Source organism: Delphinapterus leucas, chromosome 4 (genome assembly GCF_059928025.1).
Source record: "Delphinapterus leucas isolate spDelLeu-1000000601 "Yukka" chromosome 4, BTC_Dleu_Yukka2, whole genome shotgun sequence".
Taxonomy (NCBI): domain Eukaryota; kingdom Metazoa; phylum Chordata; class Mammalia; order Artiodactyla; family Monodontidae; genus Delphinapterus; species Delphinapterus leucas.
The window spans coordinates 57721239-57739499 of record NC_143132.1 but is presented as its reverse complement, the minus strand read 5'-3'; the positions used below and the strand labels follow the sequence as shown (position 1 = coordinate 57739499).

Below are 18261 nucleotides of genomic sequence, written 5' to 3'. Positions count from 1 at the left end.
CCCATTTTTAAAGAGGGATAGTCACTTCACTGTCAATAATGATTAGTGAATTTTTGTCTAATCTCTTCTGCAGGACCAGCCAGAAGCTCAGTGGCCACGAATTTGTTGTTTTAGAACTTCTAAGTTGGCTTTGAGTCTGCTTAGATAGCAAATTCATCCAAGGGCTTTAATAGTCTCAGCTTTGCTTCATGTAATATGTGAAATGAGGAAGAATCAATCACAGAGAATTTTGAAGTGCAATAGGTTTATGGAGACAAAGGGGTTCATACTGTGACATGTGAATTCATGTGTTTTATATACCCAAATAATTTTTGATTTGTGAAATCCAGAGGAATCATGGACTTGAGATTGAGTGACATTCATGTGGTACAAATCTCTTTTGCATCTTGTCAGGCAAATGCCCTCCGGGGGTGGGGTTGAACAGCATCCCTGCATATGAGCACATCTAGCTCTTGTGGAGAGGTTCCTCAGGTTGGAGCATCAAAAGGGAGAGTCAGGGCCTGAAATTGTGTATGTGTCCTATGGGAATGAAATAGCAGATTCTGGGTAAAAATTTGCAGTCCAGGGATCACTGAGATTTGGGGGAGGCCCTGCATGAAGCATGGTGGGGACGTAAGGATGGCCAGGGTGTGCTGACACTCTACCAGGAAGATGAAAAAGTATGGTAGGGGTGGGAGGGAAATGGGCCTGCAGGGACCCAGGGATCTGAATAACTGTAGGGCCTCCCTGGGTAGCATTCCTTGTGATTCTAGGGGGGAAGTGGGTGGGAGAATGCTGCTAGTCTAGAGGTGTGCTGAGTAGTGCTAACCACTCCCTGAGTAGCTCTTTTTTTTTTTTTTCCCTGAGTGAAGCCAGCTACTGGCATCACAGGCTCCGGATTGGTAGCTGGATTTACAGCTGAGCCCTGGCCAGCACTGCTCAGTTTTGTACCCCAAACTTCAGTTCGTTCAGAGAGAGGGGAGAATTGAACTGTAGAGCCCAGGCTCTGGGAGGCAGCCTGTAAAGACCTGCATTTTGAAGTCCACAAACACTGAACACCTTCCAGGTGCCAAGAACCTTGGAGACACTAGGGATGAAGTGACAAGCAAGACTTCCTGCCCTCAGGGAGCGCCGAGCCTAGTGAAGGAGACAGATATCTAAACAGGTTATTATAATCCAGTGGGTTGATTTTTGTAGACACAGAATGTTACCTGAATCAACTCAGTTTTTTTCTGCCTGAGGAGGTCAGCTAAGTCTTCTTAGAAGAGGTGATACTGTCACTAGGCCAGGTAGCAAAGAGGGGAAGGGGCACTGCAGGCAAAATGAAGAGTGTCTAAAGAAGTATAGTGGTCTCAGGAAATGGCAAATGTTACGTTTTCACAGTAGCAGAAGATACCTGAGGGTGACTGGTGGACCTGAAGTTGGACAGGTGATGTGGAGTCAGATCACAGAGGACCTGTATCTTTCGGGGGGAATAGGGAGCGACAGAGCTTTACATAGGAGAGAGACATGATCAGATTTATTTTAGAAAGATTATTCTAGCTCATTTGTGGAGGGTGAATTAGAGGGAGTAGAGCCTTGTCAAAGTATGGTTGAGGCATGGTGAGGGTTTGACTCGGCGATTTCAAGGCAGTGGAGAAGTCAAGTTGACTTTTGGACTCTTTGCCCAGCTGACTTCTCTTTTTTAGTTCTATCCTCACCTCTTTGGGGGCTGCTCTGGCTGCTGCTTCTATAGTTACTGTCTCCATAGTTGCTTCTGATACAGCAGATAGATAGAACTTGAGCCTACATTCTCTCATTTATTACATGGAACATTTTTGTCTCTCAGAGATTTTACAAACTTTCCTAAGAGTGTGGAACTAAAGCTAATTACAAAGAATCCTATGTTAATATACTAGTAAATAAATTCTGTCCTTAAATACCATCTTTTGTGATAAGCAGTATTCTTTGGGCTTGACATGTAATCTAAGTGGCTTACACCAGATGCATTAATTCATTCATGAAACTTTTATTGACATTTACCATGTTAAGGCACTGTTAGCTTTACTGAAGGGTAACATAAAAAGTCCTGAATGACCTCTTGCAGAATGTACCAACACTGCTTTATTCTTTACAGCTATAATGCAAGGAACTTTCTAAAAGCACTTGGCTCATTCATTCATACGTTTACTCATCCATCCATTAATCCATCAGTCAGCATATATTGGTTGAGTATATGCTTTGTGAAGGCAAAGGAATGAAAGGAGGAACACATTAGGGGTAGAAATAAAAATAGAACAGAATTTCGGTGGAGCTCACAGTTCTCAGAAAGTCCAGAATATAAAAATAACCTCAAGATTCTGGACAACTTACTCTTTAGTACTAGGGTCATTTTCATTATTAAAAAGCATCTTGGTTTAGAAAGTGAGGTTTTAGCTCCTTAGATAACCTCTCCTATCTTTGCTTCCATGTTTCTCTGGTAGTTACTTGAAGCTTTTGATCACTGGACTGTGGAACTATATTCATCAGGCCACAATAATTTCAAGAAATGAATAATGAAAGTATTTTCCATTATCTTTCTATAGGATTTTCTCCTCAGTCAAAAAGGGACCAAATAGTATGCTTTTCTAGGTAGGTGTGATACAAGATATTCAGTGTACTCCCCCCACTTCCCAACTGATGGATTCGTTTGAAAAGTGACCCAGTTTCAGAATTTAGCTACTAGTTGTTTGTGTAAAGGGTCATAAGAGACCATCTTAGAAATACTACATACCCAGACATATTTTGATCTTTTCCTACTTTAAAGTCCTGCTTTTAATTGAAGAAGGCCTTTCTCTTTCTATAGTCTTCTACTCTTTTATGGAAAGAGCACTTGCTGGGAGTTAGGTGACTTGATTTCTAATCCCAGCTATGCTGTTGACTAGCTGTATGACTTTAGGCCAGGGGTTGGCAGGCTACAGCCTGCTGCCTAATCTGGCCTACCACCTGTTTTTGTAAATAAAATTTTATTGGAACACAGTCATGATTATCTGTTTACGTATTGACTGTGGGTGGTTTCGTGCTATAGCAGAGATGAATATTTGTAACAGGGCCATATGCCCCACAGAGCCTAAAATATTTACTATTAGGTCCTTTATGGAAAAAAGACTCCAAGCTCAGCATTACGCAGGTCATTATCTTACTTGAGTCTCAGCTTCCCCATCTGTAAACTTTAGGGATTGGATTAGGTTTTTCCCCAGGGCCCATGTCCTTCTTAGCATTCTGTTACTCTATAGCTCTTCCCACAGAAAAGCCTCATCTAATACAATCACTGTACACTGGGATATAAACCTATTCATGTTTTCATTCACTTATTCAATTCATTAGGCACCTGGCAAGTCTCTGTAGAAAACTAACAAGTCTAAGAGACTCCCTGCCCTTGAGAAGCTTATAATCTGGTTAGAGACATAGTTACAATGTTCAGAAGTTAAATTATAATAGAAAATAATAAAGGATAACATTCCAAATTTAGTGATTATTATTAAAGGTGTTCAGAGGAGAGAAATCATTATGGGCTGAGATGATTAGGGAAAACCTATATGGGAAAAGTGGAATGTTTTTAAAGAATAGTCATCTCTATGACTCCATAGAATACTGGATTTAGTGTCCCTCTAAGGTAGTAGTTTTCAAATTTTATAGTGCAGGAAAATCACTTAAGTTACTAGGAAAAAATGTAAATTCCTGGAACCCAGCTTTAGATATTCTGAATGTAGGTCTGGGGTATGTCGCAGAAATCTGCTTTTTCAAAAAGTACCCCAGGTGATTCTGATATACATGGAGAATACTGCTCTGGAAATTTGGCAAGTTTCTGCCTAGGAATTTATGCTAGGTTTGGCCGAGTCTTATTAAATCATGGATTTTGTGTGACCAGGAGGAATTCCACTGTCCATGGAGCAATTACTCCAGTGACTTGCTCTCTCCTTTTAGGGAATCTGAGATCTCCCAGGCCAAGAAGAACAACCTGAGGACTCTATTTCTGAAGGCCATTGAACTCCTTTAGATAAGTCCAGAGGGGAAATCTGAGATCAGTACAGCTGTTTGTCTATCATAGCTGAGGGTGAATCATTGGAGTCAGGGAACTAACTACTTCCATTAGCATTTGACTGTTGGTCCTTTTGTTGTGAGCTCCTTGTTTCTGCAAAGATGGCTGGGCTCAGCATAGTGGGTCAAAAAAAACCCCTAGATGAGAGAGGTTGGGAATCTCCAGTCTGCATCCCAAACCATGTCGCTGATGACTTGAGCATATCACCAGATACTCAAGATACAGAGGATAGATTCCACCCATGGGAGAATGACCCTCTGAAGAGAAGTTTGGAATTATCATCAGAGCCATTGGAGGGACATCTGGAAGTCATGTGGGTGATGTTTCACAAGATCCTGTCAGGCCTCCAGTCCAGAAGAGAAAGCTAGATCCACTTCCAAAAAAACATAGACATCTTAGAAAGGTCATAAGGACAAAGAGAATGAAAAAGAGCAAGAGGAAGTAGAAAGTGGAGACCCACTGCCCTGGCATTCTTCCAACGCCTTTGTTACCACCACAAAGTGAAGAAGATGAGGTGGTAGATAAAAAGCTGACCCTACTCAGTGCCAAGGAAAGTGATCCTGACCTTCCCAAAGAGGTAGGGATGAGGCATGGGGTAGAAAAATTCTGGGCTTGCCACACACACACCAAGCATATACCCAAACGTATAATGGCTCGATACTCTAAAAATGTACCTCTTTCCCAAATAACAATTCTAAGCGGTTCCAGGATGGAGGCTGAAGGAAGAGGACGTGGGTACCCCAAAGCCATTCAGTGATCCAGGCTGATTGGTGCCTCTGCCAACCTCAGCATGCAGTTTCCATGGGGGATCCTGGGTTACTCCAGAAGGGAAAATAATGACAGCTCTTCACCCGGGGTGGGAGGAGCTGGGGATAAGGAACTTGGGAAACAAACTAGGATCCTTGGGCCCAGATAGAGTATGAAAGAACTGGTTCCGAAGGTCAGGTTCTTTCTGTATAGTGCGTTTGCATTGAGGGCTTTTAAACTTTTTCTTCTACTTGCAGGACAGATTACAGAGTCAGCAGGATGAAGGTACCTGTATGATGCATCAGGAATGTCAGATCCAGCCCTGTGAGCTCTCAGTGTCCCAGGAGCTCGGGCCCTCTTCTCCTGCAGTGACATCCTTGGCATCATCACCACTCTGTCTTGGTCGTTTTTTAAGCTGTGTCTGCCAGACCTTCTCAAGGTCTAGGAAGAGGAAATCTCCTGGAAGAGAGGGCACCAAGCAAGCTGAGACAGGAGGTGATGCTAAGGCTCTGAGACCTGGTCTGATGAGGGTTCTAGGCAAAAACAAAGTACCGCCTCACTAAAGTCTGTAGCAAGTTGAAATTGATTTAGGTTTCCCTTGTGTTTAGTTTAATAGTTTTCTCTCTGTCGTTGTTCCTGTTAGTTGAGCTCTTGTCTGTCTAAAAGAGCTGCTTTTAAGTTGAGATCCTCAAGCCTAAAGAGGTAGTAAAAGCAAAGTAACTTTGAGGCTTTTAATACCGTGCCCAGGAGTGGGATTGCTTCTTACTTCCTCCCATTAGACTGAAGTAGGATTCACTCTGGAGCAGTGGTTCCCAAATTCATGCATATTTCACTCATGTATTTAGTTGGCTTAATTTTCACTAACTTCCCTGAGGATGGAAGTTGTACAGTTTCATCATTTTGAGTAATGTCTCCTGATATCTATCACCAAGTAGAGATTTCTTATGCCCAGCTCCTCTCATTTTTTCTTTTTAACCTTTAGCTAGAGATTCATTTTGCATTCTTCATTTTCAGTACTTCGTTGAAATTCTGCCACTTTCTACTTGATTTGGCTATGCCAAATCAGCGGGTGGTGGTTATTACTGTTCTTTCACATGATGCCACAATTACTCTCCCATCTCTAAGCATTGTTTCATTTTCTTTTTCTTACTTGTTAGTAAGATACCTGGCTTCTGAAGTGTGCCTGCGGTGTTCTCTCTGTATTGAAAACACAGTCACACTAGGTAATGCTCCTTCCTTGTCATTCTTTAGCCAGACTCTCACAGAATCCTGAGTTCTTCTGAGAATCCCAAATACAATAAGTACTTTAAAAAAAAGTTCTAGATCATTTCACTTCCCCCTTGTTCTGGTACGCTAGGTTAATCCTCTTCCCAGGATAGAAAACAAGAGTTTAAATTAATCTTATACCCTCCTAGGAGGAGGGAGTAGGTTTAAGAAGAGTTTGAGAGTTTCTCTGTAACTTTAATTACCTATTGTTATTTCCTACTTGTCCCAGTTTCCCAACTCATATAAGATTAATAAATAAAAGTGGAAATATCAATAAGTGTGTAAAGGATCTGCATAGGAAGGAAGTTGTATATTTTCTTGCTTCCTTAAGACTGACCTTGATGGTTACTATATTGGAATTAGAGAAGATGACCAATATGTTTGTTTTGTTCTTTTCTCTCCTGGAACAGGGCTTTGTACTGTTGAGAGAATGTAGTTGGGAAGGGAATAGAATGAGTTGCAAGAGCAGTGGCAAAGATCCTTAAGACTCCCTTGGAGGTAATTGGTAAAAATTGACCTTGAAGAAGTCTTTTGTGTTATGGTGTGTTGACGATTTCAAATTAGAATTAGGAATTTTGCTAAATGTCATACTCAGTGCCTGGAGTAAAATGGGGCCCATTTCTAAATCAGTCATGCTTTGAATCCTTTATTTTTTTAAAAAAGTCATTGATTTCTTGTTTTATAAAGTATGGAGTTTTAATAGAGTTAATAGACCATTATAAATGGGCTCAAGCTATTACATGAATTTCAAATTATCCAAACTATATTTATGTGCATGTTTTCTCAATTTAATACAGGCAAGGCATAATGTACATAAAGTCTTGAGTCATAGAGCCTATTATTAAAGGCTCAAAGGAAGGTAGATATTAGTGTTGCTATTAATACTTTAGTACTGTTATTGTTTCTTATCATAAGATGTTTCAGGATGAGCTGTTTTATCATAGAAAAACTATCAATTGGAGCCTAGTTTTCCATATCTCCAACCCGTCTCCCATACTGATTTTCACATAAGGTTTATTTACTCCAAATTTAGAGGACAGGTTTCAGATAAGGAAAGATCTGTATAAGCACTTAGTTTTGAAACTCGTTTGCTCATGTGTCTTGACCCCTTGCTTACAAACAGGAGAAAGGGTGTCCACCTCTCTTCTGATGCATTTGTAAATGAGGAAGTGCATGTTCTCTGGTTTCAGATTTTGTGTTGCTGTCTTTTTTTTTTTAAATAATAAACTTTATTAGAAGTTGAGTATCTGTTAATTAGCAGGCAGCTATATAACTTAACTATAAAGCCACTACAATTCAAACATTGTAGCATTACTACATGAATGAGCACATATACAAATTAAACAGAAAAGAATATCCACAAATAGTTCTAAGTATGTCTGGGAAGTTTGATTGTGACAAAGTCAAGGTATAATCTTTAAAATTGATGCCTAGAAAACTGCACACCCATTTAAAACTAAAGTCTGTACCTCACACTACATACCAAAATAAGTTAAACCAGTTGCACATGTAAGAAGCTTGCAAGTTGCCACTTTATCCTAACAAGATGCGTCTTTTACAAATGTTTTCTCCCACTCTGTGGCTTGTCTTTTCATTATCTTTTTTTATTTAACAGGTTTCTTCTTTTATTTATTAAAATTTAATACATATTAGATGAATAAGTTCACACGATTTTCCTTGACAGTGGCTATTATCCTAACGTTATGTAGGATGCAATGGTCGCATTAACCATGACCTTCTTTACCCGAGAACAAATAACCATAGTTAAGAAGCCAAAATTTCTGGCTTTAAAAACATGTATTCTTGTTGTAAAGATAATGGAACATTTTTTTAAACAAACTAAAAAAAAAAAAAACACTTATAAATCCAAATCTCCATCCCCAGCCCCCAGTACAATAATAGCCTTGATCTATTGTCTTCCACTCCAGATGTGGGTGTCTAGGTCTTGCTCTTTCCCAGTTGTGGTTTATGTTCCACTGCTACACAAGCAGTTTTCTAAGTTTGCAGATGGTGGAAGGCTCAAGGAGGTTTTTTCTCTACAGCTTTATCAGCACTGATGAAATACTGGCAGGGAGAAGAGATGGGAGCTTCAACTCTTTCTATTTTGTAGCTCCAAAGAAAGAAAGTTTAGGGAAAGAGGGGTAATTCACATTTGGAAGATTAGAGGATTAAAGAAAGTCTATTTTCTTAGATGAAAAAGGGTTGATAGTCATAAATGGTTTCTGCAGGTTCTCATGTTTGTGAAGAGCCTTGTGTATCCACTCACTCCTCCATGCCATCTCCTCATGTACAGTCTTCAAAAAGAGATAAAACTTGCCCACAGTGATCTAGAAGTCAAGGTCCCAAATAAATTCTCACACTGATGGTTCTGACAAGCACCAAACAAAAGGAATTAAGATAGTACAGGTAGCAGACAAATAGCAATAGAAAATGAGTTAGGCAGTGATACAATAATTTCTTGTTGATTTTAGTCCTTTGCTCATAAAGGAAATTAACATAAAGTGTTTATTTTTATTTTTTTACATCTTTATTGGAGTATAACTGCTTTACAATGGTGTGTTAGTTTCTGCTTTATAACAAAGTGAATCAGTTATACATATACATACGTTCCCATATCTCTTCCCTCTTGCATCTCCCTCCCTCCCACCCTCCCTATCCCACCCCTCCAGGCGGTCACAAAGCACCAAGCTGATCTCCCTGTGCTATGCGGCTGCTTCCCACTAGCTATCTACCTTACGTTTGGTAGTGTATATATGTCCATGCCTCTCTCTCTCTTTGTCACAGCTCACCCTTCACCCTCCCCATATCCTCAAGTCCATTCTCTAGTAGGTCTGTGTCTTTATTCCTGTCTTACCCCTAGGTTCTTCATGACATTTTTTTCTTAAACTCCATATATATGTGCTAGCATATGGTATTTGTCTTTCTCTTTCTGACTTACTTCACTCTGTATGACAGACTCTAGGTCCATCCACCTCATTACAAATAGCTCAATTTCGTTTCTTTTTATGGCTGAGTAATATTCCATTGTATATATGTGCCACATCTTCTTTATCCATTCATCCGATGATGGACACTTAGGTTGTTTCCATGTCCTGGCTATTGTAAATAGAGCTGCAATGAACATTTTGGTACATGACTCTTTTTGAATTATGGTTTTCTCAGGGTATATGCCCAGTAGTGGGATTGCTGGGTCATATGGTAGTTCTATTTGTAGTTTTTTAAGGAACCTCCATACTGTTCTCCATAGTGGCTGTACCAATTCACATTCCCACCAGCAGTGCAAGAGTGTTCCCTTTTCTCCACACCCTCTCCAGCATTTATTGTTTCTAGATCTTTTGATGATGGCCATTCTGACTGGTGTGAGATGATATCTCATTGTAGTTTTGATTTGCATTTCTCTAATGATTAATGATGTTGAGCATTCTTTCATCTGTTTGTTGGCAGTCTGTATATCCATTTTGGAGAAATGTCTATTTAGGTCTTCTGCCCATTTTTGGATTGGGTTCTTTGTTTTTTTGTTATTAAGCTGCATGACCTGCTTATAAATTTTGGAGATTAATCCTTTGTTAGTTGCTTCATTTGCAAATATTTTCTCCCATTCTGAGGGTTGTCTTTTGGTCTTGTTTATGGTTTCCTTTGCTGTGCAAAAGCTTTGAAGTTTCATTAGGTCCCATTTGTTTATTTTTGTTTTTATTTCCATTTCTCTAGGAGGTGGGTCAAAAAGGATCTTACTGTGATTTATGTCATAGAGTGTTCTGCCTATATTTTCCTCTAAGAGTTTGATAGTTTCTGGCCTTACATTTAGGTCTTTAATCCATTTTGAGCTTATTTTTGTGTATGGTATTAGGGAGTGATCTAATCTCATACTTTTACATGTAGCTGTCCAGTTTTCCCAGCACCACTTATTGAAGAGGCTGTCCTTTCTCCACTGTACATTCCTGCCTCCTTTATCAAAGATAAGGTGACCATATGTGCGTGGGTTTATCTCTGGGCTTTCTATCCTGTTCCATTGATCTATCTTTCTGTTTTTGTGCCAGTACCATACTGTCTTGATTACTGTAGCTTTGTAGTATAGTCTGAAGTCAGGGAGCCTGATTCCTCCAGATCCGTTCTTTGTTCTCAAGATTGCTTTGGCTATTCAGGGTCTTTTGTATTTCCATACAAATTGTGAAATTTTTTGTTCTGGTTCTGTGAAAATTACCAGTGATAGTTTGATAGGGATTACATTGAATCTGTAGATTGCTTTGGGTAGTAGAGTCATTTTCACAATGTTGATTTTTTCCAATCCAAGAACATGGTATATATCTCTCCATCTATTTGTATCATCTTTAATTTCTTTCATCAGTGTCTCATAATTTTCTGCATACATGTCTTTTGTGTCCTTAGGTAGGTTTATTCCTAGATATTTTATTCTTTTTGTTGCAGTGGTAAATGGGAGTGTTTTCTTGATTTCACTTTCAGATTTTTCATCATTAGTGTATAGGAATGCCAGAGATTTCTGTGCGTTAATTTTGTATCCTGCCACTTTACCTAATTCATTGATTAGCTCTAGTTGTTTTCTGGTAGCATCTTTAGAATTCTCTATGTATAGTATCATGTCATCTGCAAACAGTGACAGCTTTTCTTCTGCTTTTCTGATTAGGATTCCTTTGATTTCCTTTTCTTTTCTGATTGCTGTGGCTAAAACTTCCAAAACTATGTTGAATAAGAGTGGTTAGAGTGGGTAACCTTGTCTTGTTCCTGATCTTAGTGGAAATGCTTTCAATTTTTCACCATTGAGGACGATGTTGGCTGTGGGTTTGTCACATATGGCCTTTATTATGTTGAGGAAAGTTCCCTCTATGCCTACTTTCTGCAGGGTTTTTATCATAAATGGGTGTTGAATTTTGTCGAAAGCTTTCTCTGCATCTATTGAGATGATCATATGGTTTTTCTCCTTCAATTTGTTAATATGGTGTATCACGTTGATTGATTTACATATAATGAAGAATCCTTGCATTCCTGGAATAAACCCCACTTGATCATGGTGTATGATCCTTTTAATGTGCTGTTGGATTCTGTTTGCTAGTATTTTGTTGAGGAGTTTTGCATCTATGTTCAACAGTGATATGGGCCTATAGTTTTCTTTCTTTGTGTCATCCTTGTCTGGTTTTGGTATCAAGGTGATGATGGCCTCGTAGAATGAGTTTGGGAGTGTTCCTCCCTCTGCTATATTTTGGAAGAGTTTGAGAAGGATAGATATTAGCTCTTCTCTAAATGCTTAATAGAATTCGCCTGTGAAGCCATCTGGTCCTGGGCTTTTTTTTGTTGGAAGATTTTTAATCCCAGTTTCAATTTCAGTGCTTGTGATTGGTCTGTTCATATTTTCTATTTCTTCCTGATTCAGTCTTGGCAGGTTATGCACTTCTAAGAATTTGTCCATTTCTTCCAGATTGTCCATTTTATTGGCATAGAGTTGCTTGTAGTAATCTTTCATGATCTTTTGTATTTCTGCAGTGTCAGTTGTTACTTCTCCTTTTTCATTTCTAATTCTATTGATTTGAGTCTTCTCCCTTTTTTTCTTGATGAGTCTGGCTAATGGTTTATCAGTTTTGTTTATCTTCTCAAAGAATCAGCTTTTAGTTTTATTGATCTTTGCTATCGTTTCTTTCATTTCTTTTTCATTTATTTCTGATCTGATTTTTATGATTTCTTTCCTTTTGCTAACTTTGGGGTTTTTTTGTTCTTTTTTCTCTAATTGCTTTAGGTGCAAGGTTAGGTTGTTTATTTGAGATGTTTCCTGTTTCTTAAGGTAGGATTCTATTGCTATAAACTACCCTCTTAGAACTGCTTTTGCTGCATCCCATAGGTTTTGGGTCGTAGTGTCTCCATTGTCATTTGTTTCTAGGTATTTTTTGATTTCCTCTTCGATTTCTTCAGTGATCACTTCGTTATTAAGTAGTGTATTGTTTAGCCTCCATGTGTTTGTATTTTTACAGATCTTTTCCTGTAATTGATATCTAGTCTCATAGCGTTGTGGCCGGAAAAGATACTTGATACAATTTCAATTTTCTTAAATTTACCAAGGCTTGATTCGTAACCCAAGATATGATCTATCCTGGAGAATGTTCCATGGGCACTTGAGAAAAATGTGTATTCTGTTGTGTTTGGATGGAATGTCCTATAAATATCAAATAAGTCCTTCTTGTTTAATGTATCATTTAAAGCTTGTGTTTCCTTATTTATTTTCATTTTGAATGATCTGTCCATTGGTGAAAGTGGGGTGTTAAAGTCCCATACTATGAATGTGTTACTGTCAAATTCCCCTTTTATGGCTGTTAGTATTTGCCTTATGTATTGAGGTGCTCCTATGGTGGGTGCATAAATATTTACAATTGTTATATCTTCTTCTTGGATCGATCCCTTGATCATTATGTAGTGTCCTTCTTTGTCTCTTCTAATAGTCTTTGTTTTAAAGTCTATTTTGTCTGATATGAGAAGTGCTACTCCAGCTTTCTTTTGGTTTCCATTTGCATGGAATATCTTTTTCCATTCCCTTACTTTCAGTCTGTATGTGTCTCTAGGTCTGAGGTGGGTCTCTTGTAGACAGCCTATATATGGGTCTTGTTTTTGTATCCATTCAGCCAATCTGTGTCTTTTGGTGCGAGCATTTAGTCCATTTACATTTAAGGTAATTATCGATATGTATGTTCCTATTCCCATTTTCTTAATTGTTTTGGGTTCGTTATTGTAGGTCATTTCCTTCTCTTGTATTTCTTGCCTAGAGAAGTTCCTTTAGCATTTGTTTTAAAGCTGGTTTGGTGGTGCTGAACTCTCTCAGCTTTTGCTTGTCTGTGAAGGTTTTAATTTCTCCATCAAATCTGAATGAGTTACTTGCTGGGTAGAGTAATCTTGGTTGCAGGTTTTTCTCCTTCATCACTTTAAATATGTCCTGCCAGTCCCTTCTGGCTTGCAGAGTTTCTGCTGAAAGATCAGCTGTTAACCTTATGGGGATTCCCCTGTGTGTTATTTGTTGTTTTTCCCTTGCTGCTTTTAATATGTTTTCTTTGTATTTAATTTTGACAGTTTGATTAATATGTGTCTTGGCGTATTTCTCCTTGGATTTATCCTGTATGGGACTCTGTGCTTCCTGGACTTGACTAACTATTTCCTTTCCCATATTAGGGAAGTTTTCAACTATAATCTCTTCAAATATTTTCTCAGTCCTTTTCTTTTTCTTCTGGAACCCCTATAATTCGAATGTTGGTGTGCTTAATGTTGTCCCAGAGGTCTCTGAGACTGTCCTCAGTTCTTTTCATTCTTTTTTCTTTATTCTGCTCTGCAGTAGTTATTTCCACTATTTTATCTTCCAGGTCACTTATCCGTTCTTCTGCCTCAGTTATTCTGCTCTTCATCCCATCTAGAGTATTTTTAATTTCATTTATTGTGTTGTTCATCGTTGCTTGTTTCATCTTTAGTATTCCTAGGTCCTTGTTAAATGTTTCTTGCGTTTTGTCTATTCTATTTCCAAGATTTTGAATCATCTTTGCTATCATTATTCTGACTTCTTTTTCAGGTAGACTGCCTATTTCCTCTTCATTTGTTAGGTCTGGTGGGTTTTTATCTTGCTCCTTCATCTGCTGTGTGTTTTTCTGTCTTCTCATTTTGCTTATTGTACTGTGTTTGGGGTCTTCTTTTTGAAGGCTGCACGTTCGTAGTTCCTGTTGTTTTGGGTGTCTGTCCCCAGTGGCTAAAGTTGGTACAGTGGGTTGTGTAGGCTTCCTGGTGGAGGGGACTAGTGTCTTTGTTCTGGTGGATGAGGCTGGATCTTGTCTTTCTGGTGGGCAGGTCCATGTCTGGTGGTGTGTTTTGGGGTGTCTGTGGACTTATTATGATTTTAGGCAGCCTCTCTGCTAATGGGTGGGGTTGTGTTCCTGTCTTGCTAGTTGTTTGGCATAGGGTGTCCAGCACTGTAGCTTGCTGGTCATTGAGTGAAGCTGGGTGCTGGTGTTGAGATGGAGATCTGTGGGAGATTTTCGCCATTTGATATTATGTGGAGCTGGGAGGTCTCTTGTGGACCAGCGTCCTGAAGTTGGCTCTCCCACCTCAGAGGCACAGCACTCACTCCTGGCTGCAACATGAAAAGCCTTTCATCCACACAGCTCAGAGTAAAAGGGAGAAAAGTAGAAAGAAAGAATTAGTAGAAGAAGAAAGAAAGAAAGGAGGGAGGGAGGGAGGAAGGAAGGAAGGAGGGAAGGAAGGGAAAAAAGAAAGAAAGAAAGAAGATAAAGTAAAATAAAGTTAGATAAAGTAAAATAAAGTTATTAAAATAAAAAGTAATTATTAAGAAAAAAAATGAACCGATAGAACCCTAGGACAAATGGTCAAAGCAAAGCTATAAAGACAAAATCTCACACAGAAGCATACACATACATACTCACAAAAAGAGGAAAAGGGGAAAAAATCATAAATCTTGCTCTCAAAGTCCACCTCCTCAATTTGGGATGATTCGCTGTAGGAAGGAAGGAAGGAAGGAAGGAAAGAAGGGAGGAAGGAAGGGAGGAAGGAAGATAAAGTAAGATAAAATAAAATAAATTTATTAAAATAAAAAATAATTATAAAGAAAAGAATTAAAACAAAAAAAAGGACAGATAGAACACTAGGACACATGGTGGAAGCAAAGCTATACAGACAAGATCTCACACAAAAGCATACACATACACACTCACAAAAAGAGGAAAAGGGGAAAAATCATAAATCTTGCTCTCAAAGTTCGCCTCCTCAGTTTGGGATGATTCGTTGTCTATTCATGTATTCCACAGATGCAGGGTACATCAAGTTGATTGTGGAGCTTTAATCCGCTGCTTCTGAGGCTGCTGCGAGAGATTTCCCTTTCTCTTCTTTGTTCTCACAGCTACCGGGGCTCAGATTTGGACTTGGCCCCGCCTCTGCGTGTAGGTCGACGGAGGGCGTCTGTTCTTCGCTCAGACAGGATGGGGTTAAAGGAGCCGCTGATTCGGGGGCTCTGGCTCACTCAGGCCCGGGGGGAGGGAGGGGTGTGGATGCGGGGTGAGCCTGCGGCTGCAGAGGCCAGCGTGACGTTGCACCAGCCTGAGGCGCGCCGTGCGTTCTCCCGGGGAAGTTGTCCCTGGATCCCGGGACCCTGGCAGTGGCGGGCTGCACAGGCTACCCGGAAGGGGGTTGTGGACAGTGACCTGTGCTCGCACACAGGCTTCTTGGTGGCGGCAGCAGCAGCCTTAGCATCTTATGCCCGTCTCTGGGGTCCGCGCTTTTAGCTGCGGTTCGCACCCGTCTCTGGAGCTCCTTTAAGCAGCGCTCTTAATCCCCGCTCCTCGCGCACCAGGAAACAAAGAGGGAAGAAAAAGTCTCTTGCCTCTTTGGCAGGTCCAGAGTTTTCCCCGGACTCCCTACCAGTTAGCCATGGAGCACTAACCCACTGCAGGGTGTGTTCACGCCGCCAACCCCAGTCCTCTCCCTGGGATCCGATCGAAGCCCGAGCCTCAGCTCCCAGCCCCGCCCGCCCCGGTGGGTGAGCAGACAAGCCTCTCGAGCTGGTGAGTGCCGGTCGCCACCGATCCTCTGTGCGGGAATCTCTCCGCTTTGCCCTCCGCACCCCTGTTCCTGCGCTCTCCTCTGCGTCTCCGAAGCTTTCCCCCTCTGCCACCCACAGTCTCCGCCAGCGAAGGGGCTTCCTAGTGTGCGGAAACCTTTCCTCCTTCACAGCTCCCTCCCACTGGTGCAGGTACTGTCCCTATCCTTTTGTCTCTGTTTATTCTTTTTTCTTTTGCCCTACCCAGGTACGTGGGGAGTTTCTTGCCTTTTGGTAGGTCTGAGGTCTTCTGCCAGCGTCCAGTAGGTGTTCTGTAGGAGTTGTTCCACGTATAGATGTATTTCTGGTGTATCTGTGGGGAGGAAGGTGATCTCCGCGTCTTACTCTTCTGCCATCTTCCCCTCGTCGTGTCTTTTTGGTTTGAATTATTAGACATGGTTTATGGCTTAATAAAGTTGCTTTTATTAAATATATTTAGAAAGTTAGTACAACTGTATCAAAGTAAAAAGAAATTTAAAAATAAAATCTACTACTATTGATGAGAGATAAAGCTTAGGGCTCATTTTTTAAAATTGTTTTCCAGCAAGGCAGATAAACATATTATAAATGTGTTGTAAACAGAAATAATTGACAAGTATAAAAATGATCATATTTAATGTGTTTAATTCCCTATTTTTTCATGGGAGTTCTAAGAACTAGGTAGGTGGCAGGTGTACTTATTGCTATAGGTCAATTAAGTTGAGATTAAGCGGGTCAATTAAACTTTTTCAGTGATTTTCCTAAGATCACTCATTAAATCTGATAGGGAATCATAATACAAGTTCTTTAAACAGATTATTTAACCACAAATCTATGGTTTTCTTTTCTATATGTGATTGCTTTTGCTCTGTTCTTGTTCCAGCATGCCATATGAAATACTTCCTGCTAACCATTTTGTTTTTTTCACCTTGTCCTCACATTACTGTCCAAATTCCAACTAATGTCATTTTTACTTACCTGGAAAATTTTAACATGAGAAAACTCTGGCTGATGTAAAGTTGTACAAAGAACAAACACAGACTGTAAGTAACTGATTTACTTATTAAAATGAGTTTTGACAGAAAAAGTAGAAATTGTCTAGTCCCACCCTCCTATTTATCCAAGGAACCTGAAACACAGGTAGCTCTCTCAAGATGACATAGCTGGTTAGGGGCAAAGCTAAAACAAGTAATAGCTAATAGATTAAATATTGTACTTTTTATGTATAATCTATGATCTTCAGGCAATCTGTGTATGGTTGATATTAATATTTTCATTTTAAAGATGAGATAATTTAAGTTCATAAAGGTCCCAGAACTTGATAAGTCTTGATGCGAAATCCAGACCCAGGTTTATTAGTCTCCAAAGCCTGTACTCATTACATTCTACCTCTTAGTATTATAATATTATAAAATCTCTTTGTTTCTAGCCTAACTCTGTAATGTCAAGAACAGGCAATTTTTTTTATTTGCCAGAATTTAGATTTTTAACCTTTATACATCTGCAATAAAAATAGTCCAATAAAAAGAGTCTAATTAATATGACTATTTCTTCCAGGTAAAATTTCTATATTTGGTAGTAAATAATAAAATAGTTAACCTAAGTATCATTGATAAAAGAAAACTGCAGTATAATATAAACAAAATTTTAATCATTACAACCAATTAAGCTTAGACAATTACTTAACTGAAAAACAGTCAAGGAAAAAAGCGATAGTACACAATCAAAGCAGGGCCCTTCACTTGACAGGGTCACAAGATAAAGCACAGCAAAGGTGAATTATGTCCCATAGAGAGCTAATAGACTTGAGAGTGTTTCTAACCCATTTTCAGGTGAATGATTTGGGACGTGGGTAGCAGAGAGACAGGCTTTTCTGCGTAACCCAGTGACCCTTGAAATAAGTGAGTATACTCCTGCTAATGAACTCCAGGCTTTAAATAGGAAATTTGAATTTTCTCACGCCTTAAAACATTCTTTTCATTCTGATTTGACAAGGCCTCTTTCAATACAAAAGGAAAGAACAACAAAACTGGAAGATTCAAGCCACTGGACTGTGTGGCCAAGGAATGTTTTTCTTCATTTTTTCAAATTCAAGTCGTGAGGACAGCTGTTGTACATGGGAGATCAGCTTGGTACAGATTTCTTGTACTATATTCTGTCAACTATAAAGAATTGCAGCACTGCTCCCATCATGGAAGCTCTGTGATAGACTGTCTCAGACACATGGTTAAAACCCTCCTGGTTCACAGTGCTAGAGGAAGTAAGTCTTTGACTAGGATCCTTGTTCCGCCTCTCCCCACCAACCCCCGTGCCTTAGAATCAGTTCTGGAGTTGGTAAGAGACTCAAGGAAGGCTATTTTATTAGAGGAACACTATTTTTATAGAGGTTTATAGTCTACATGAGGACAAAACCCAGAACAGATTAAAAGAATCTTTAAATAAGTTACATAATTTTGGATAAATTCAGAATTCTGGGATTCTATTACAAATGATTTCTAATGTGAACTTCTTTCCTGGTCGTAATCACCATTCTGATTCTTGGATGCCTGTGAAAATACACAGCTCTGGCTCATTACAATGTTAGCCCTTCTGGTGAGCAGGACAATAGATCCATTCACAGAGAGTGATGAAACAGTAACTG

The 18261-nt window shown here is 39.5% G+C and overlaps 1 protein-coding gene across 1 annotated transcript; it reads left to right on the top strand.

Moving 5' to 3' along the window:
• Nucleotides 1-4140: 4140 nt before the first annotated feature.
• LOC111172853 (uncharacterized protein NECTIN3-AS1-like) lies at nt 4141-5722 on the top strand. The gene is given in 3 exon segments (XM_089909896.1): nt 4141-4330; nt 4333-4616; nt 5044-5722. Coding segments are annotated over 3 exon segments (780 nt in total). The 3' UTR covers nt 5350-5722.
• Nucleotides 5723-18261: the final 12539 nt, after the last annotated feature.